Here is a 20,582-nt window from a genome sequence, read left to right as displayed (position 1 = left end):
TTCCTCACAAAAGCAGCCTCAGCCTTCACCAGCTCTCTGTTATCCCAGACAAAGAGGAGTTTGTGGATGGTTTGCTCTGATTATTCATCCCTCTGTAACTGAGCTTAAATTTAGGTATTTGGAGGGCAGGAGGCTCTGCAGAGGGCCCTGGCCAGGCTGGATCCATGGCTGAGGCCAGTGGGATGAGGTTCAACAAGGCCAAGGGCTGGGTCCTGCCCTGGGGTCACAACAACCCCAGGAAGGCTCCAGGCTGGGGGCAGAGTGGCTGCAAAGTGCCCAGCAGAGAAGGGCCTGGGGGTGCTGGGTGCCAGCAGCTGAAGAGGAGCCAGGGAGTGCCCAGGTGGGCAAGAAGGGCAGCAGCAGCCTGGCCTGGAGCAGCAATGGGGTGGCAGCAGGAGCAGGGCAGGGATTGTGCCCCTGGGCTGGGCACTGGGGAGGCCACAGCTTGAGTGCTGGGGTCAGGTCTGGGCTCCTCACTCCAAGAAGGACATTGAGGAGCTGGAGCAGGTCCAGAGAAGGGCAAGAGAGCTGGGGAAGGGTCTGGAGAAGAGGGCTGGGGAGGAGCAGCTGAGGGAGCTGGGGGTGTTGAGCCTGGAGAAGAGGAGGCTGAGGGAGACCTCATTGCTCTCTGCAGCTCCCTGAGAGGAGGCTGGAGCCAGCTGGGGCTTGGGCTCTGCTCCCTAGGAACAAGGGACAGGATGAGAGGAAATGGCCTCAAGTTGCCTTAGGGGAGGTTCAGGTTGGCCATGAGGAACAATTTCTTACCCTTGAGGGGTGTCCAGGCCTGGCCCAGGCTGCCCAGGGCACTGCTGCAGTCCCCATCCCTGGAGGGGTTTCAGAGCTGTGTAGCTGTGGTGCTGAGGGCCATGGCTCAGTGGTGCCCTGGCAGTGCTGGGGTAAGGCTTGGACTGGGTGATCTTCAAGGTCTTGTCCAGCCTAAATGATTCCTCAGTTCTATGATTCTATATCCTTGGAATGTTTTGATGTCTTGGCTCCATCTGGAGTCCTGAACAAGCACTTCTGTTACTCCATTGCCCCTCAGGACCATCCTGGAGCTTGGCAGTGGAGTGGGCTTCACTGGCATTGCCATCTGCAAAACCTGCAGGCCCAAGAGATACATCTTCAGTGACTGCCACCCCTGTGTCCTCCACCAGCTGGCACAAAACATCTGCTTGAATGGCTTCATCCCAGGGCCTGACTCTGCTGCTTACACCCAGAAGGAGTCCCAGGGCCAGGAGGCAGCAGGAACAAGTTCCCAGATCCCACAAGTGATGGTTGCAGACCTTGACTGGGGCTCAGTCACACAGAGCCAGCTGCTGGACCTTCAGCCTGATGTCATCATTGCAGCAGGTACCTGAGCCTGGGCACTGCCAGGCAGGAGGAGGGCAGAGGGAAATGCAGCTGCAGGGCTTTGCCCTCATCTGGGGCTTTGCAGAGCAAAAATCCCTGAAGGGGGGAGATTAAAATGGGAAAACAGCCAGCTGTGGGGTGCGAGGAAGTGGGAACAGCCTGGAGATGGCCCAGCCTGAAGGATGCCACCCTTAGGGCTGAGGAAAGCTGCAGGATGCCCAGGGAGGCTCTGTCCAAAGTCTCAGAGCCAGTGCTGGACACAGCAGCTCCTGCCTGAGGCACACCAAGTGAAAGGAGGGAGGGGCAATGTTCAACCACCCAAGGATCTTCCAGTCCATGTTTCCCAAGATAGAATCCCAGCAGGGTGGGGTTGGAAGGGACCTCTGGAGCTCACCCAATCCAAGCCCCCTGCCAAAGCAGGGCACCCACAGCACAATGCCCAGGAGCACAATGCCCAGGGGGGGTTGGAAGCTCTCCACACAAGGACACTCCACAACCTCTCTGGCCAGCCTGCTCCAGCCCTCCAGCACCCTCACACCAAACAACTTTCTCCTCCTGCTCAGGTGGAGCCTTCTGGGTGCCAATTTGTGCCCAGTGCCTCTTGTGCTGTCCCTGGGCACCACTGAGCAGTCTGGCATCAGGAGTGAGCAGGGTGCCTTTCACTGCTGCACTGAGACATCTGCATGGCAGCCACTCACCCCTGGAGTCTCCATCCTGAACACAGGAGTGGCCAGGCTGAGAGCTGGGCAGAGGGAAACTTAAGAAGCTCAACCAGGGCAAGTGTAGAGTCCTGCCCCTGGGGAGAAACAACCTCCTGCAGCAGGACAGGAGAGGGGAAACCTGCTGGGAAGCAGCTCCATGGAGAAGGACCTGAAAGTGCTGGGGGACAACAAGTTCCCCAGGAGCCAGCAATGTGCCCTGGTGGCCAAGAAGGTCAATGGTGTCCTGGGGGGCATGAGGAAGAGTGTGGCCAGCAGGGCAAGGCAGGTTCTCCTCCCACTGTACTCTGTCCTAGGGAGGCCACATCTGGAGTCCTGTGTGCATTTGTGGGCTCCCCAGTTCCAGAGAGACAGAGAACTGCTGGAGAGAGTCCAGGGGAGGCTGCAGAGCTGCTGAGGGGCCTGGAGCAGCTCTGTGAGGAGCAAAGGCTGAGAGCCCTGGGGCTGAGAGCCTGCAGAAGAGCAGCCCCAGAGGGCAGCTGAGCAATGCTCAGCAAGAGCTAAAGGAGCTGTGGGTAGGGGGCAAGAGGCTGGGGCCAGACTCTGCTCAGTGGTGCCCAGGGCCAGCACAAGGGGCAAGGGGCACAAAGTGGCAGGCAGGAGGTTGGACCTGAACATGAGGAGGAACCTGTTTGGTGTGAGGGTGGCAGAGCCCTGGAACAGGCTGGCCAGAGAGGTTGTGGAGTCTCCTTCTCTGGAGACTTTCAAGCCCCACCTGGATGTGTTCCTGTGTGACCTGCCCTGGGTGTTTCTGCTCTGGTCCCAGCCCCCTGCCATCTGTGATTCTGACACCTGGCAGAACTCCACTGCTGCTGCTGTCTTGTCCCCCTCAGTGAGCAGTTTTACCTCTCAGCAGTGTTGCTGCTCTCAAGGAAGTGAGGCAAGGTGAAATCTGCAGCAGTTCACCTCAAGCCCTTTGCAGTCAGCCTCTGCACCAGAGATTTTTGCCCAGGTGGCTGGAACTGAGAGGTGCTTTTGGTGGCTCCCTCAGGATGGGCTCCAAGCAGTGCCTGAGAGATCCTTCCCAGAAAGCTGCACTGATTTTGAGTGGGGTTAGGCTGATCTGGAGATGAGGACAGAGCACAGAATCCAGAGGCATTTGCTCAGCTCTCCTGCTGGGAGTTTCTAAGCCCTGCCTACCAACCCCGAGCTCTGCGGCTGGGGGAATCTTTGATGCTTTGGCTTTGGAGCTTTCCTTCTGCCGCCTTTTTCTCTGAATTCTCCCTAACTCTGGACTCTCTTCCCTCCTTTGCAGATGTGATCTATGATCCAGAGATCATTTCAGCCCTTGTTGGGCTGCTACAGAAGCTCTTCACTTGCAGAGCAGATGGCAAACCTCCTGAGGTCTACATCGCTTCCACCATCCGTAACCCAGACACCTACCTCCTCTTCCAGGCTCAGCTTGGTAAGTGCCTTCTGGCACCACCTGGAGCCACAGCTTTGGCCTCTTGCCCTGCTCCTTGCTCTGTGCTAGAGCTGAACAAAGGCATGGAGGGACAGAATGAGGGCCAGTGGCTTCAAACTGGAAGCAGCTGGGTTTAGACTGGACATGAGGGAGAAATTCTTCTCCATGAGGGTGGGGAGGCACTGGAGCAGGTTGTCCAGAGAAGCTGTGGAGGCCTCCTCCCTGGAGGTGTTGAAGGCCAGGCTGGATGAGGCCTTGAGCCCCCTGGGCTGGTGGGAGGTGTCCCTGCCCATGGCAGGGGGTGGAGCTGGATGATCTTAAAGATCCCTGGAAGTTTTTAGGGCCAGGCTGCATGAGCAACCTGATCTAGTGGGAGGTGTCCCTGCCCAGGGCAGGGGCTTGGAACTGGATGATCTTCAAGGTCCCTTCCAAGCCAACCCATTCTGTGATCCTGTTTTGGTGGCTGGGTCTTGTCCAGTGGTGAGGTTCTCACCCCAGAGCTAGCTTTGAGTGCTGTGCCCAGGTGGAATTGAGCAGGAGATTGGGACTTTGCTTGGTGCTACATCCTGCCTGTCACAGCTCCCCTCTGTCAGTGCCAGCCTGAGGTGACCTCCAAGAGTGGTGGCAACAGGAAATGCAAAAAGGGTTAAGCTCAATGGAGGGAAACCATCTCTGCTGCAGTGTCAGATCACCTGGGACATGCAGCCTGAAGCCTGGACCTGAACTCTTCTCTGAGGGGTAACCAAACCAACCAGAGAGCAAAGCAAGCAGGGAGGGATTTGGGATTTCTCTTCCCAATCCATCTCCTGCAGCCTGCTGCTGCACAGCCCTGGGTTAGCTCAGAGTCAGAGTGCAGAGCAGAGGCACTGCTGCTGGCAGCACTCCTCAGCCTCTGCCTGCAGCTTGCTTTCACCACAAGCTGAAGGTCAGCCCTTGCACAACTTGATGTGCTACAAGCCTCTTCGTTTCAGGAGGCACAACTGTGACTCTGTTTCTCCTTGCAGATAAAGCTGGGATCAGCTGGCAGCTCCTTCCAGCCCACAGCAGCAGTGGTTTGCTCTCTGACTTGCAGCCAAACCTAACTCTCCTGCAGCTCTTTCTGTAGGCTTGGCCACTAAGGCAGAATCAGAAGCTTCAGCCCAGCAGGAGCTCTCTGCTCTACCTCATGGTAGAGTTCTGGACACCATGAGAGGCAGTGAGAACACAGCTGTGGGCACAGGCAGAGCCAGTGCCAGCTGTTCCTGCTGGCAGCATGCACCCAAGCAAGCTGCTGCCCCTCAAGCAGCAGGCAAAGCAAGCCCTGCTCATGCTGCACTGATGCTGCAGGAGACAACTGAACTGAACTCTGCTTTGGTTTGAACCCTGCAGGTGTTGCAGGCCAGGCTGGATGAGGCCTTGAGCAGCCTGGGCTGGTGGGAGGTGTCCCTGCCCATGGCAGGGGTTGGAATTGGATGATCTGGAAGGTTCCTTCCAACCCAAGCCAGGCTGATTCTGATTTGTATACTTGGAGGCCCCTCTGCAGCAGGCTGGGATGAGCACCTCCCAGTGAGAAGGCAGCAAAGCCCAAGTGGCATGGGAATAAAGTATTTTTTCATACCAAAAGCAACTTCCTGCTCTCCTCTTGGGTTTTACAGCTGTCTGCAGGGTGGGGCAGCTGGAAAAGGAGTAACCTCCAGGCAACACCCCGCAGAGTGTCAGGGGCTGATGTGGTGCTGCAGGAGGGGGTGAGGGACTCTGCTGTGCATCAGCTGCAGCTTTACTCTGCAGCAGTGACAAAAAGCAGCTCCTGAGTTGCCACTGCTCTCCTGGCAGGACTGGCACAAGGAGCTGTTGGGAAGCCACCCTCTGACTGGCCACAAAACAGAGCAAGAGCCAGGCTGCAACAATCTGCTGTGCTGGAAGGAGCAGGATCTGAGCTCAGCTGCTCTAACACTTCCACACAACTGCCTGGGGTGGAAATGTCCTTTAAGGTCACCCAGGCCACCCCTTTTCTGACTCCACCAGGGCTGGGGCTAAACCATGGCCCTCAGCATCACATCTCTGCCTCTTGGAAACATCTCCAGGGATGGGGATTCAGCCACCTCCCTGGGCAGCCTGGGACAGGGCTTCCAGTAAAGAAGTTTCTTCTCATGTCCAACCTGAAGCTGCCCTGGGGCAACTTGAGGCCATTGCCTCTTGTCCTGTCCCTTGTTCCTTGGGAGCAGAGCCCAAGCCCCAGCTGGCTCCAGCCTCCTCTCAGGGAGCTGCAGAGAGCAATGAGGTCTCCCTCAGCCTCCTCTTCTCCAGGCTCAACACCCCCAGCTCCCTCAGCTGCTCCTCCCCAGCCCTCTTCTCCAGACCCTTCCCCAGCTCTCTTGCCCTTCTCTGGACCTGCTCCAGCTCCTCAATGTCCTTCTTGCAGTGAGGGGCCCAGAACTGACCCCAGGATTCAAGCTGTGGCCTCCCCAGTGCTGAGTACAGGAGGCCAATCCCTGCCCTGTTCCTGCTGCCACACCATTGCTGCTCCAGGCCAGGAGGCTCAGGCTCTCCAGCACAAGAACCACATCTGCCCTCCACCCTTGTACTAGCACAGAGCAAACCCCCCTGGCTGCACCCTCAGCACTTCTCTTACTCCCAGGAGAAACTCAAAATGTAAAGAGTTGTGCCTGTTCCAAGCTGAAGCAGTTAAAAACCACAGCTCCCCACAACACACAGTGTTTATTCCACCATTTATCACATCTAGGCAGCCCCAGGAATGTTTCAGCTTTTCTGTCACCCTCTTCTCCCCCCCCAGAAAGTCACTCTCTGTGCCCAAGCAGGGGAAGCACAGTCTGGTCCCAGCTCTCATCCCAGCAGGGCTGCTTGGAGGCTCTGAGGTTTTCTCTGAAGCTCTGAAGTTTGCCTTCCAGTGAGGGGAAGCCCAAGAAAAGCATCTGGGATTTAAAAGGGAAAAACATAAACAGCAGTGAGGGGAAGCCCAAGAAAAGCCTCCATGAGTTAAAAGGGAAAACACAAAGAGCAGAGTGTTACACTGCAGGGCTGCAGTGAGAGCCTGCTCTTTGGTCTGGCCCTGAAAGGAGTGGACAGTGACAGGATTTAGAATGTTCTGGCCAGCTGCGCACTCAGGGAGAAGTGAGGCAAATACCATCCCTCAGGAAAAGAAGGCAAACCCAAGAGCAGATGGTGGGCAGCTAGGAAAGGTGGCTCAGACAGCAGCACCTTGGCTGATTTAGCTAGTGGGAAAGAACATCATCATCATCATCATCATCACAGAACCATCATGGAAGGGCTCAGGTTGGAAGGGACCTCAGAGATCCTCCACTCCAACCCCCTGCCATGGCCAGGGACACCTCCCACCAGCCCAGGCTGCTCAAGGCCTCATCCAGCCTGGCCTTCAACACCCCCAGGCAGGAGGCAGCCACAGCCTCCCTGGGCAGCCTGTGCCAGACTCTCACCACCCTCAACAACTTCTTCCTCAGCTCCACTCTAACCCTGCTCTGCCTCAGCTCCAAACCATTCTCCCTTGGCCTGGCTCCAGACCCCCTCAGCAAAAGTCTCTCTGCAGCCTTCCTGCAGGATCCCTTCAGGTCCTGGCAGGCAGCTCTGAGGTGCCCCTGGAGCCTTCTCCTCTGCAGGCTGCACACCCCCAGCTCCCTCAGCCTGTGCTCACAGCAGAGCTGCTCCAGCCCTTGCAGCATCTTTGTGGCCTCCTCTGGCCTCACTCCACAGCTCTGAGTCCTTCTGCTGCTGGGGACAGCAGAGCTGGAGGCAGGATTGGAGGTGAGGTGTGGGCAGAGCAGAGCCAAGGGGCAGAATCCCCTCTCTGGCCCTGCAGGAAGGGGAAGGCAGCTCTGCTCCCATGCACTTGGAACATCAAGCACCAATGTGCAACCTGCTGCCTGCAAGCAGCAGCACAGGAGCTGCAGCAGCATTAGAAGCAGGCTAAGCCTTCTGCTGGGGGACCCCAGACCTGGAGGCAGCAGCCAATCCTTTACCTTTAGTTGTTCTGTAAGTTCCTTGGAGTCCTTAAACACCAGCCCATTCTCCTCATGCTTCACAAGTTCATGTAAGCTGGGGACAAAAGCCAGAGAGAGACAAAGAGCAGTGAGAGAGACATCAAATCCCAGAACGGGGCTGGGTTGGAAGGGACCTCCAAAGGTCATCCAGCCCAACCCCCCTGCTGTGAGCAGGGACATCCTGCACCAGATGAGGTGGCTCAGAGCCCTGTTGAGCCTGACATTTAAAGAGCTACATCCCAGAAGATCCCCAGCTGGCACATGAGGAGCCTGGATGTCTGGATAGGAACTCCACAGCTGGCACAATGGCATGAAGGAGGCAGCTTTAAACCTTTCCATTTAAAGACTGCTTCTCCCTTGTGAGTCAGACCAAGGAAATTCACCAGGACAGCACAAAGAAAAGGACACTGGGGAGGTGGAGCAAGTCCAGAGAAGGGCAAGAGAGCTGGGGAAGGGTCTGGAGAAGAGGGCTGGGGAGGAGCAGCTGAGGGAGCTGGGGGTGTTGAGCCTGGAGAAGAGGAGGCTGAGGGAGACCTCATTGCTCTCTGCAGCTCCCTGAGAGGAGGCTGGAGCCAGCTGGGGCTTGAGCTCTGCTCCCAGGGAACAAGGGACAGGACAAGAGGCAATGGCCTCAAGTTGCCCCAGGGGAGGTTCAGGTTGGCCATGAGGAACAATTTCTTCCCCTTGAAGGTTGTCAAGGCCTGGCCCAGGCTGGCCAGTGGTAGAGTCCCCATCCCTGGAGGGGTTTCATAGCCATGGATGTGTGGTGCTGAGGGCCATGGTTCAGTGGTGAGCTGGCAGTGCTGGGCTAAGGCTTGGGCTCAATGATCTGCAAGGTATTTTCCAGCACAGAGAATTGTATGACTATGAAAAGGACCTTCACTGTCTGTGCCACTCAGCCAGACATCCATTAAAATATAATCTCCCTTCAAAACCAACCCCCAAGGAAGGTCTGGCCATGCCCCAAGCTCAGGAGGCCTTCACAGAGAACTTCTTTCCTAAAGGTTCTCTCAAAGGACCCAGACACACTCAGCCTTCAGGGGACAGTGCAAGACCAGGCTTGGCTGGATGGAGGATTACAGGGTGGGGGGTTAAAGGCAAATGGTTGCATGAAATGCTCCCAACTCTGCAGTTTCAAGGCAGGTGGTTGCATGAAATGCTCCCAACCTGCAGTTTTAAGGCAAGTGGTTGCATGAAATGCTCCCAACTCTGTCAAACCAGTGTTAATTCTTTAACTTGGAACAAAAGAGGCACAATTTCTAACATCTGGTGGACTCTAGTCCAGCTGTGATGGCATCACACTGGCATCTCCTCAGATCCATGCTGCTGCAGCCCTGCTTTGTACCACTACTGCCTTAGGGGACCTGCCAGACCAAGCTCTTACCATTCAAAGTGGATGGCACAGACAGGTAAGCAGCAGCCAAACATGTCCACCACCTTCATGGGTAAATCCAACCCACTGGATGATCTGTGCAGACACACTCCAAGGTCTGCTGAGCCTGAGGAGCAAAACAGAGAGAGAAGAGGCTAAATTCCCTGAAGGCAGCTCTTGAGGCTTCCTGACAGCCTTTCTGTTTGTGCTCTGCTTTGGGCGGTGGAAGCTCAGGAGGAGCTGCCTTCAACACTGCCCAGACTGACTCATTCCCAGCACTCAGGGGATAAAAGAGCAAAGTATTTGGTGATGAAAATGTGTCAGGCATTAGAAACAGGTGAGGGCACCTGAAATGAAAGGCAATGCTAAAATGCCATGTGTCTGAAACCAAAAGGCCTTTCTGCCTCTCAGTCTGCTCAGAACAATCCCCAGATAGTGGTGTGGCCTGCACCCTTTGCCTACGTCCTACCATTGGACATCCCTGAGCAGAGCCTGGCTCCATCCTCCTGACACTGCCCTTTGGATCTTGAATTTGTTTCCTATCTTCTACCAGCTCCCTGCAGCAGTGCCAGGCTGTGGTCAGACATTCTGAAGCCTCCTTCAGCACTCACCAAGCAGAAGGGGATAATCCTCAGCTTCCAGCCAGGGTGTGCAGATCTGGATGTGTTTAAAGTGCAGCTGATGGATCAGGCCATTGTAGTAGTCCTTGAGAGGTCCTTTCCCTGTTTAAGACAGGAAGAAGAAAGCTCTGCATTAGTGTGTTTGATGTGCTGCCTGTGCCCCTTGCTGTGCAGCTGCCACACTCCTGCTGCAGCTCCCAGGAGGCCACAGCAGACATGGCAAACGTTCAGTCCCCTCTGTAAGCAGCAGGAGCTCAGGCCTGCCCTTGGCATGCACAGGGCACTGCCACTGAAATCAAATCACAGAAGGGTTTTGGTTGGAAAAGATCCTCAAGATCACTGAATCCAAGCCTCAACCCAGCACCACTCAACCATGGCCCTCAGCACCACAGCCACACAGCTCTGAAACCCCTCCAGGCACAGAGGCTCCACCACTGCCCTGGGCAGCCTGGGCCAGGCCTGCACAACCATCAAAGGGAAGAAATTGTTCCTCATGGCCAACCTGAACCTGCCCTGCTGCAACTCAAAGCCATTTCCTCTCATCCTGTCCCTTGTTCCTAGGGAGCAGAGCCCAAGCCCCAGCTGGCTCCAGCCTCCTCTCAGGGAGCTGCAGAGAGCAATGAGGTCTCCCTCAGCCTCCTCTTCTCCAGGCTGAACACCTCCAGCTCCCTCAGCTGCTCCTCCCCAGCCCTCTTCCCCAGACCCTTCCCCAGCTCTCTTGCCCTTCTCCAGCTCCTCAATGTCCTTCTTGCAGTGAGAGCCCAGACCTGACCCCAGCACTCAAGCTGTGCCCTCCCCAGTGCCCAGCCCAGGGGCACAATCCCTGCCCTGCTCCTGCTGCCACCCCATTGCTGCTCCAGGCCAGGCTGCTGCTGCCCTTCTTGCCCACCTGGGCACTCCCTGGCTCCTCTTCAGCTGCTGGCACCCAGCACCCCCAGGCCCTTCTCTGCTGGGCACTTTGCAGCCACTCTGCCCCCAGCCTGGAGCCTTCCTGGGGATGTTGTGACCCCAGGGCAGGACCCAGCCCTTGGCCTTGTTGAACCTCATCCCACTGGCCTCAGCTCACCAATATGCCCCTGTCTTGAGCTGCACTTTGCCTCCAGCTGTAAGCTAACCAAATAATAATGACACAATTCATAAGCACAAATGGCCTTTGACATCACTGTCAGCTTTTGATTGCTTTCAACAGGGTTGTAATCCAAACAGCATCCACCTGAGCAGAGCACTGCTTGGCAGAACCTCCTCTGATGGTACTCTTTACAGCCCTAAACAAAACTCTTTCTGTTTACCACTGCAGACACCAAATTTTACACTTCTTCTACAGCATAATCTCCATGTTGAGCTTAAATGCTTCTCAAGATGGAGTAATGCACAGCTGTAGTAAGCAGGCTGAGAGGTTCTCCTCTTTAATTACCTGCCTGTGACAATCCAGCTGTGAATCACTGCTCTTACAGACAGACATCAAGATATCAGTTCCACCACTCTCTTCTCCATCAGCAGCAGAGTGACATGAATTCAAATCCATCAGCACTGAGAGAGCTGCAAGGTGGACAAGTCCTTACCTGTTATCACACAGACCAGAGATGGAAGCTTGGCTCCCTCACTGATGGCATGTTCATAACCTGGAGAAGATAAGAAACTGTTCAGAGCTGACAGAGACACAGCTGCTTGGTTTCAGAAGTGTCACAAGGGATGGTTTAGATCCTACTTCAAGTAATTTCTTTGTAAGCATCCATCCAGGAAACAGCAAACTGAGCACAAAGGCTGCTCTAAGATTCACCATTCCTCAAGTGACTCTCCAAGCACTGCAGAGCAGCTGCTCCAGTGGAGCTGTTTGGAAGCTGCAGCTGCCAAGTCTACAAAGCAGGACAATGCCTGCTCCCTTCTCTCCTATTAGCAGATCCCAGAATCCCAGCAGGGATCACAGAATCCCAGCAGGGTGGGCTTGGAAGGGAGCTCTGGAGCTCCCCCAGCCCAAGCCCTGCTCCAGCAGGGCACCCACAGCACAATGCCCAGGAGCACAATGCCCAGGGGGGGTTGGAAGCTCTCCACACAAGGACACTCCACAACCTCTCTGGCCAGCCTGCTCCAGCCCTCCAGCACCCTCACACCAAACAACTTTCTCCTCCTGCTCACATCCAACCTCCTGCCTGCCACTTTGTGCCCCTTGCCCCTTGTGCTGGCCCTGGGCACCACTGAGCAGAGTCTGGCCCCAGCCTCTTGCCCCCTACCCACAGCTCCTTTAGCTCTTGCTGAGCATTGCTCAGCTGCCCTCTGGGGCTGCTCTTCTGCAGGCTCTCAGCCCCAGGGCTCTCAGCCTTTGCTGCTCACAGAGCTGCTCCAGGCTCCTCAGCAGCTCTGCAGCCTCCCCTGGACTCTCTCCAGCAGTTCTCTGTCTCTCTGGAACTGGGGAGCCCAGAACTGGACCCAGGACTGCAGATGTGGCCTCATTAGGGCCACTGTGGGGGGAGGAGAACCTCTCTCCAGAAGCCTATGGAGAATTCAGGTAACACCTTAGAAGTGCAATTTTCAAGCTGGTTAGAAAGATCTCTGCCTGGCCACTACCAGATTCCAGATGCTGCACTCCTGTACTGCAACAGCTGCTCTTACACCACCACTGATGAACCCAGCACAGATGCATTTTCACTTGAACTCAGAAGAATTCCTTCAGTGTGAGGGTGGTAAGACTCTGGAACTGGTTGCCCAAGGAGGCTGTGGCTGCCTCCTCCCATGGGGTGTCCAAGGCCAGGCTGGATGAGGCCTTGAGCAGCCTGGGCTGGTGGGAGGTGTCCCTGCCCATGGCAAGGGCTTGGAGCAGATGATCTCTGAGAACCCTTCCTGTCTAGGCCATTGTATGAAACCCTTCAGAACTCTCCAGAACTCCACCACTCCCCTCTGAAGAGGTTAAATTCCTTCACACTTACCTTCCAAAGCTTTTAAAAGGACTGAAAAGTCTTCATCCTCTGCAAGAGAAAGGTTGATTAGTGACATTTCTATTTTTTGGCCTTTACAATCAATAACTGTCTTTAAACAACAACCACCAAGATCTTCCTCACCTTCCCCTTTAGGTGTGGAGCATGCCAAACCTGCTCTAACTGCACTCCCAAGTCTACAACCACACAAGTGCTCATTCCTCCCCTTACATGGTGGACACCTAAGCCACAACCTCAAAGCCATCTCATTAGAGTGGTGTGTCTGAAGCTGGAGAATTCCATGCAGGAATTGCCCTGTTGATGCACAGGAAGAGACCATGGATACCAGCAATGGATTTGTGTCCTTTTGCTGCTCCCTTTTTCATACAGAAGGAAAAAAATACCAGGGAGAAAATGATGTACTACACATTCTCAGAGAGAAAATGATGTACTACACACTCTCAGAGGGAAAGGAGCAACCACTTCAGTTTCTTCATCACTTTTACAGCCCCTATGCAAGACAGAGTGCCTAGAATGAAGTCAAAAAGTAAAGAAAAATCTCTTTTCATCATTCTTGCAGCTGAGCCTCCACACTGCAGCCCTCCAGTTAAAACACAACTCTTCAAGCACTCCTTTTTAGCCACCCAAGTGCATCCCATTCAACATGGCTTCAAATTCTTCCTGCCAGAAGAGTTTTCTTCCTGGGAAGGAAGAAATGTAACTTCAGCCCTGCTGCTGTCTCCATGGCATTTGAGTGTGAAAAGATCCAGAGTGGAACTGTAAGTATTTGCTTCCCAACCTGTCCAGCTCGTGCTGCTGATGAGGAGAGCTGGGCGGCCTCTGGCTTTGGTCACCTCTTCACTTTTCTCATCCACTTCTGTGAAAGCAGAGCTCTGCCCACTCCAGCTGACAGACTCTGTACTAAGGAAAGAGAATCTCCTGAGCATGGCCTGCACAAACACAGCAGCAAACACTGTGCTGGCCTGGCAGGCACTGCCAAACACCAGCTGCAGTGGTGCCAACGGTGCCATCCCTGCCAGCAGCTGCTGGGTGCCATGCTGGTTTGTGTCTCTTTGGCTCTATTTCATGGCATTGTTCTCTTTTCCATCCCAGCTGGCTCAGTTTGTTTCCCAACCCATCAGCCCCTCTACCTTCTCCCTTTCTCTTCCCCTTGGGAAGGCAGAGGGGCTTCAGGGAAACATAGAATGGGTTGGGTTGGAAGGGACCTTCAAGATCATCCAGAGCCAACCCTCACACCAGCCCAGGGTGCTCAGGGCCTCATCCAGCCTGGCCTTCAACACTTCCAGGGAGGGCACAGCCACAGCCTCCCTGGGCAACCTGTGCCAGTCTCTCCCCACCCTCACTTCAAACAATTTCTTCCTCCTCTCCACTCTCCCTCTCCCAGCTCAAAGCCATTGTCCCTCAGCCTGCCACTCCCAGCCCTTCTCCAGAGTCCCTCCCCAGCTCCCCTGGAGCCCCTTCAGGTACTGGAAGGTTGCTCTGAGGTCTGCCTGGAGCCTTCTCTTCTCCAGGCTGCACAGCCCCAACTCTCCCAGCCTGTCCCCACAGGGGAGCTTCTCCAGCCTCTTGGTGGCCTCCTCTGTCCCTCTCCAGCAGCTCCAGGTCCTTCCTGTGCTGGGGGCCCCAGAACTGGAGGCAGTGCTGCAGGAGGGGTCTGAGCAAAGCAGAGCAGAGGGGCAGAATCCCCTCCTTCATTGTGTGTGTGTCACTTGTTTAGAGGCCAGCCCAGCCCTGACCCCTGCCACCCCTGGCAGCCAAATGCAGTCAGCTGAGGTGACTCAGCCCAGGCCCATGGGTGCCCTGCTCACACATACCTGCTCTGAAAGGCTCATGGTCCTTGGCAAGCTTCAGGAACAAATGATGCTGAAGTTCTAAAGGTGTTTCCTTAAAATAAGCAGCTGGCTTGTCATACAGTGTCACTGCCCTAGGAAGGGAGGAGAAAAATGCACAGCTTCCACCCCAAACACAATATACCTGGTGCTGGAAGGGTGGAGCTCAAAACTGTCAGGCTGAAGGAGCTGACAATGAACTGGTTTGAAACTGGGGTAACTAGAAGGGAAGGTCCCCAAGAATAAAGGGCAGAATGACTTCAAAGGTTAAAATAACCTGAAACAAGGGAGAGGAATTAAGAGCAGTACCTCAAGACAAGGACATTCTGTCAGGCTTTGTAGGTATCACCTCCTTCTAGCTTCTTGACAGAAACCAGAGAGAGATCTGGACACAGATCAAAACATGAGCTGTGCCCTCCAGAACCTCTGGGGAGTTTAACACTCAAACCCACACCTCTAGGAGGAGAAGTTCACAGCAGGTGTTGGACAACCTCAGTGTAATGAATTGGGTAATAATAGAGCAGCTTAGGCTGGAAGGGACCTTAGAGAGCATCCTCTCCAACTTCCCTGTCATGGGAATTAGGCACTGGATGAAGCACCTGTACAGACTGATCACAGAGCCCCAGCATGCTGGGGGCTGGAAGGGACCTCTGGAGCTCCCCCAGCCCAAGCCCTGCTCCAGCAGGGCACCCACAGCACAATGCCCAGGAGCACAATGCCCAAGGGGGGTTGGAAGCTCTCCACACAAGGACACTCCACAACCTCTCTGGCCAGCCTGCTCCAGCCCTCCAGCACCCTCACACCAAACAACTTTCTCCTCCTGCTCACATCCAACCTCCTGCCTGCCACTTTGTGCCCCTTGCCCCTTGTGCTGGCCCTGGGCACCACTGAGCAGAGTCTGGCCCCAGCCTCTTGCCCCCTACCCACAGCTCCTTTAGCTCTTGCTGAGCATTGCTCAGCTGCCCTCTGGGGCTGCTCTTCTGCAGGCTCTCAGCCCCAGGGCTCTCAGCCACTGTGCTCCTGGGCAGGCTGCTGTGGGTGCCCTGCTTTAGCAGGGGGGTTGGACTGGGTGATCTCCAGAGGTCTCTTCCAACCCTCACCATGCCTGGCTTCAGTGTAATGCAAGTGCAAACCCCATAGACATCACTGTCCTGCTTCTGTAACTTACTTCATAACCTTTCCTTAGCAACTTTGACCTTAAAACCTTCTGACTGCAAAAGAAATCTACCCAGGGCAGTTAGAAGCCTCAGGCAGCCTGGCAGCAAACTCACTTGACACCTGAACTGCCACCCTCTACTAGGTGCTAATTATGAAGGGTAATGAAGATTCTTGACTGCCCACACTCTGCCAGCTCATTACACAGCTGAGCTCATGTGTTTGAGTGGTGAGGGACAGGCTCAGGGCAGTTGCTTTGGTTAAGTTTCCTCCAGAATCATCAGGGCTGTGTTCTTTCATTGTACTTCCCACAGGCAGGTCCTCATCTGTGGGGGTAGGTGACTTACCTGATGTTGCAATTCACCCACAGATCTTCCTTCAAGGCATTAGTGACACACAGGTTATGGTCAGACAAACGCCCACACAGCTTTTCATACCTGAAAGAGTCACAGCAGAGGTGGAGATCACTGCCAGGAAACCACAGGAGCCACCAACTCTCCACCAATGCTTCTGCTGATTAAAAGGCAAATCAACCCAAAAGAAACCAAACTGCGCCTAAAAAAATTGAATTTCATCACAGAACCACAGACCCTTGGAGCTCATCCAGTCCAACATTCACCCAGGGCTCCCAATCCCAGCACTGCTGCTGAGCCACTGCCACCAAACCACCTCCCCCAGCACCACAGCCAGGAGGCTTTAAACACCTCCAAGGATGGAGACTCCACCACCTCCCTGAGCAGGATGGGACAGGGCCTGAGAACCTTTGCTGGGAAGAAATTGTTCCTCATGTCCAACCTGAGCCTCCCCTGGCACAACTTGAGGCTGTTGCCTCTTGTCCTGTCACTTGCTGCATGGGAGTAAAGACCAACCCCCAGCTGGCTCCAGCCTCCTTTCAGGAAGTTGTGGAGGGTGATGAGGTCTCCCCTCAGCCTTCTCTTCTGAAGACTTATTGACTCCTTACACTGCAGCAGGGTAGATGTACAAGAGGAGACTCTGGTATACTCTGAGACTTAAGAGCACCACACTTGAGAGCTTTAGCCTTTACCTCTGTGTACCCAAACTGATTCAGCAAAAGCAGATCTCTAAAGAGGAGCTGCAGTGTAAAGCAGCATTAGGGAATAAAATCCCTTTGAACACATAAAGGCAGTCAAGAAACAGGACCAAAGTTTGCATGTGAGAGCAGGAGGCTCTGCAGAGGGACCTGGCCAGGCTGGATCCATGGCTGAGGTCAAGGGCTGGGTCCTGCCTTGGCTCACAACAACCCCAGGAAGGCTCCAGGCTGGGGGCAGAGTGGCTGCAAAGTGCCCAGCAGAGAAGGGCCTGGGGGTGCTGGGTGCCAGCAGCTGAAGAGGAGCCAGGGAGTGCCCAGGTGGGCAAGAAGGGCAGCAGCAGCCTGGCCTGGAGCAGCAATGGGGTGGCAGCAGGAGCAGGGCAGGGATTGTGTCCCTGGGCTGGGCACTGGGGAGGCCACAGCTTGAGTGCTGGGGTCATTTTGGGTCACTCACTGCAAGAAGGACATTGAGGGCTGGAGCAGGTCCTGAGAAGGGCAAGAGAGCTGGGGAAGGGTCTGGAGAAGAGGGCTGGGGAGGAGCAGCTGAGGGAGCTGGAGGTGTTCAGCCTGGAGGAGGCTGAGGGGAGACCTCATTGCTCTCTGCAGCTCCCTGAGAGGAGGCTGGAGTGAAGCTGGTTTTGGTCTCTTCTCCCAATTAACTCAAGACAGAGGAGGCAATGGCCTGAAATTGTGCCAGGGAAGGGTTAGGTTGGAGAGGAGGAAAAATGTCTTTGCTGCAAGAGTGGTCAGGGCCTGGAAGAGGCTGCCCAGGGAGGCGGTGGAGTCCCTGTGCCTGGAGGTGTTTAAAAAGGATCAGAAGTGACACTTTGGGACATGGCTGAGTGGCCATCAAGGTGCTGGGTAGAAGGTTGGACTTCATCTGAAGAGGTCTTTTCCAACCTCAATGATTCCATGATTCTAAACACACATAAAAGCAACCTGCCTGCTTCACTCTACACACTCCTGCCTGTCTAACCAGGATGTGTTACAGAATGTGCTCTCCGAAACAGAATCATGGCATGACAGAATGGCTTGGGTTGGAAGGGACCTTAAAGATCATCCAGTTCCAACCCCCCCTGCCATGGGCAGAGACACCTCCTACCAGCCCAGGTTGCTCAAGGCCTCAACCCAGCAAAACCCAGAAATTTGCTAATTATGCTCTGCCCACTGGTTTCCACCCTCCAGCATTCTGCAGAGCCCCATCCTTCAGCCAGAGGAGAAGAAATGACAGCACAAACCATTTGGCAACTTGTACCAGGGGGTGGTTTCTTCCATGAGTCAGACTCATTAGAGTAAATCCATAGTTGTGCCAATCAATTATCAGTTTGCTTCTCCAGAAGAGACAGGCTGCCCAGGCAACAGCAATGCCAGGCAGGCCTGGAGGGTTCTGGTTCAGAAAAGAAGGGGAAAATAGGATGAATGGAGGTCAAGTGACAAGGACAAAGCAACTCTACCAGAGAAAAAAAGGGAATCAAAGCACTGAAATGATGTTGGTTTAAAGGCTCTGAAGGAACAGAGGCAATTCTGTGTTCACCAGCTTCAGAGCTGGTGCTTATGTGCTTATGATGGTTGGTAGAAACTCCAAATTTCCTCTAAGATCAGGCTAAAAATTCTCCTCTAATAAACAAAATGTTTCTAGGAAGATTTATCCTCTACTGCTATCCATGTCAGGGAATCTCAAAAGCTCTACAAGCAACAGCAGGAACAGGAGTTGCTGACAGAGTAACCAAAGCTTAGAGCCAAATAAATAGTTTCAATATTGGAACAGTGGCTGAGGCCCTGTCTCTGGAGACATTTAAGGTCAAACTTGATGGAGCTCTGAGCAACCTGAGCTAGTTGGAGATCACTGCAGGGAGATCAATGCAGCTTGCATTGGGTTGGAAGGGATCCTCAAAGCTCATCTTGCCCAACCTCCTGCAGTCAGCAGGGACACCTCCAACCAGAGCAGGCTGTCCAGGGCCACATCAAGTCTGACCTTGAATGATTCCATGGATGGGGCCTCAACCACTTCCCTGGGCAGCCTGTTCCAGCTGTCCCCACCCTCATCGTGCAGAACTTCCTCCTCATGCCCAACCTATACCTCCCCTGCTTCAGTTTCAAACCATTGTCCCTTCTAAAACCCTTCTGAACAGTCCCTCCCCAGCCTTCCTGTAGGTCCTCTTCAGATACTGAAATGCAGACCTCTGAGGGTTCCTTCCAACCTGACGCATTCTCTGTGTGTTATACCATTGATTAAACCACTCTTAGCTCTCAAATAAGTAGAATAATAACTGAGACTGCTTAAAAAACCCAACCTTGTGATATCATGCTCTTAATTTTCATTAACATTAGTCCCAACACCAAACATACCTGAAGAAGAATATAGGATGGCTGCTCTAGCTTCAGCATGGTGTACAGCAATTGTATTGCCTGGACAATGACTTTCAGGACATACTGGAAAAGCTTTGGGCCAACTGCAAAACGACAGAAAGACTGGTAAAGAACATCCCAGCTGCCCAGCAACGTTCACCTCGTTCATAGTGAAGCAGCCACCTCTGCAGAGAAAGGTTACAAATAATGGCACTCTGTAAAACCAGAAACCAACATCTTACAGTCCCTGCAAACTCTTCTTCTGTGTTTGGCCTAGGAAGAAGTCAGGGGATGCATGGGTAACACAAAAGGAGGGAGAAACAAAAAGTAGAAATTAAATCCTGTAATGTCTGCAAAGGACGTTTAGGACAGGTGAGGAGGCACAAGGATGTGCAGCCCCTGCGAGCAGCTGGGCTGAGCCAGCACATACCCCTCTGGGCCACCCTCCCCTCGCCAGCCAGGCCCGAATCCTCTTCCGGGCCTCTATTTTTCCGCATAAATTCTGTTTTGCCTTTTCCTCTGCTTCTCCGAACCCAAGCTGTCGCCACAGCCACGCTCGGGCCGCCGGCCGGGCCCGCAGCAGCGCCGGGCGTGCGGTGGCCGTGGCGCACCCACCTCTCAGCGCCTGCAGGTCAGACACAGGCACCAGCCGTATCCTCCCGCTCCGCAGCACATCGCCGTGCGGCCTGCTCTCTGCCAGAGGGGAGAGACCCATCAGAGGTGCGACCCCTACCCCTACCCCTGCCCGGCGCTGACCCGCCGGAGCGCACAAGGGGCGACCCTCCCTCACTCACGGAGGTAACCCAGCAGCGCCACGTCCCGTCCGTGCCGGGCGAGCGAAAGCGCATGGTACTGCATCCGCGGGCTGCGGCCCAGGTCTCCCAGCACGACCACGCACACCCGCCCAGCCCCGCCCGCCGCCAGCGCCCGCCGCCGCCACAGCATCGCCGCCAGCACCACCGCGCCCGCCGCCAGCGCCAGCGCCAGCGAAACGCTGACCGCCGCCATCTTGAGCGGCCGGCGGCCGGAAGGGGGAGGGGGGAGGCGCCCCCTGGCGGCGCGGAGGTCTGAGGGAAGCCGGCCGAGAGAGACGGCCCTGAGCTCCGGGTGAAGACGGGGAGGCGGCGAGAGAATCCTAGAATCAGTCAGGGTTGGAAGAGACCACAAGGCTCACCCAGTTCCAACCCCCCTGCCACGGGCAGGCCAGAGCCTCATCCAGCCTGGCCTTAAACACCTCCAGGGATGGGGCCTCAACCACCTCCCTGGGCAACCCATTCCAGGCTCTCACCACTCTCGTGGTGAAGAACTTCTCATGTCCAGCCTGAATCTCCCCACTTCCAGCTTTGTTCCATTCCCCCCTAGTCCTGTCACTCCCTGAGATCCTAAAAAGTCCCTCCCCAGCTTTCCTGTAGCCCCCTGCAGATCCTGGAAGGCCACCAGAAGGTCACCTGGGAGCCTTCTCCTCTCCAGACTGCACAACCCCAACTCTCTCAGCCTCTCCTCACAGCAGAGCAGCTCCAGCCCTCTGCTCATCCTCATGGCCCTTCTCTGGACACCTTCCAGCCTCTCCAGATCCTTCCTGGAACAGAGGCTCCAGAACTGGACCCAGAGCTCCAGGTGTGGTCTCAGCAGAGTGGAGCAGAGGGGGAGAATCCCCTCCCTGGCCCTGCTGGCCACAGTTCTCCTGCTGCAGCCCAGGCTCTGCTTGGCTCTCTGGGCTGCAAGTGCTCACTGCTGGCTCCTGGGGAGCTTCTCATCCCCCAGCACCCCCAAGACCTTTTCTTCAGAGCTGCTCTCCAGCCAG

General features: G+C 55.1%; 2 protein-coding genes across 3 annotated transcripts; one reads left to right on the top strand and one right to left on the bottom strand.

Moving 5' to 3' along the window:
- Positions 1-1,042: 1,042 nt before the first annotated feature.
- EEF2KMT (eukaryotic elongation factor 2 lysine methyltransferase) lies at positions 1,043-5,036 on the top strand (the record flags this gene model as incomplete). The annotated part of the gene is made up of 3 exons (XM_054398737.1): positions 1,043-1,350; positions 3,325-3,474; positions 4,479-5,036. Coding segments are annotated over 3 exons (559 nt in total), but the record flags the coding sequence as incomplete, so codon positions are not given.
- A 1,146-nt stretch (positions 5,037-6,182) lies between these two features.
- ALG1 (ALG1 chitobiosyldiphosphodolichol beta-mannosyltransferase) lies at positions 6,183-19,786 on the bottom strand. 2 transcript variants are annotated; one of them, XM_054398734.1, is made up of 13 exons: positions 19,573-19,786; positions 19,394-19,471; positions 18,779-18,882; positions 17,668-17,816; positions 15,726-15,815; positions 14,205-14,318; positions 13,173-13,294; positions 12,386-12,424; positions 11,024-11,083; positions 9,453-9,563; positions 8,854-8,968; positions 7,449-7,524; positions 6,183-6,386 (listed from the first exon to the last, which is right to left on the bottom strand). In XM_054398734.1, exons 1-13 carry the CDS (start codon positions 19,784-19,786, stop codon positions 6,252-6,254), a joined length of 1,407 nt encoding a protein of 468 aa, XP_054254709.1. In that variant the 3' UTR covers positions 6,183-6,251. The 2 variants fall into 2 exon arrangements, with proteins under 2 accessions (XP_054254709.1, XP_054254710.1); XM_054398735.1 differs by having other exon boundaries at positions 13,173-13,289; positions 14,209-14,318; positions 19,573-19,723.
- Between the last annotated feature and the right edge of the window lie 796 nt (positions 19,787-20,582).

Source organism: Indicator indicator, unplaced genomic scaffold, assembly GCF_027791375.1.
Source record: "Indicator indicator isolate 239-I01 unplaced genomic scaffold, UM_Iind_1.1 iindUn_scaffold_98, whole genome shotgun sequence".
In the NCBI taxonomy this organism is placed as follows: Eukaryota; Metazoa; Chordata; class Aves; order Piciformes; family Indicatoridae; genus Indicator; species Indicator indicator.
This window is presented reverse-complemented; position numbering and strand designations above follow the sequence as displayed.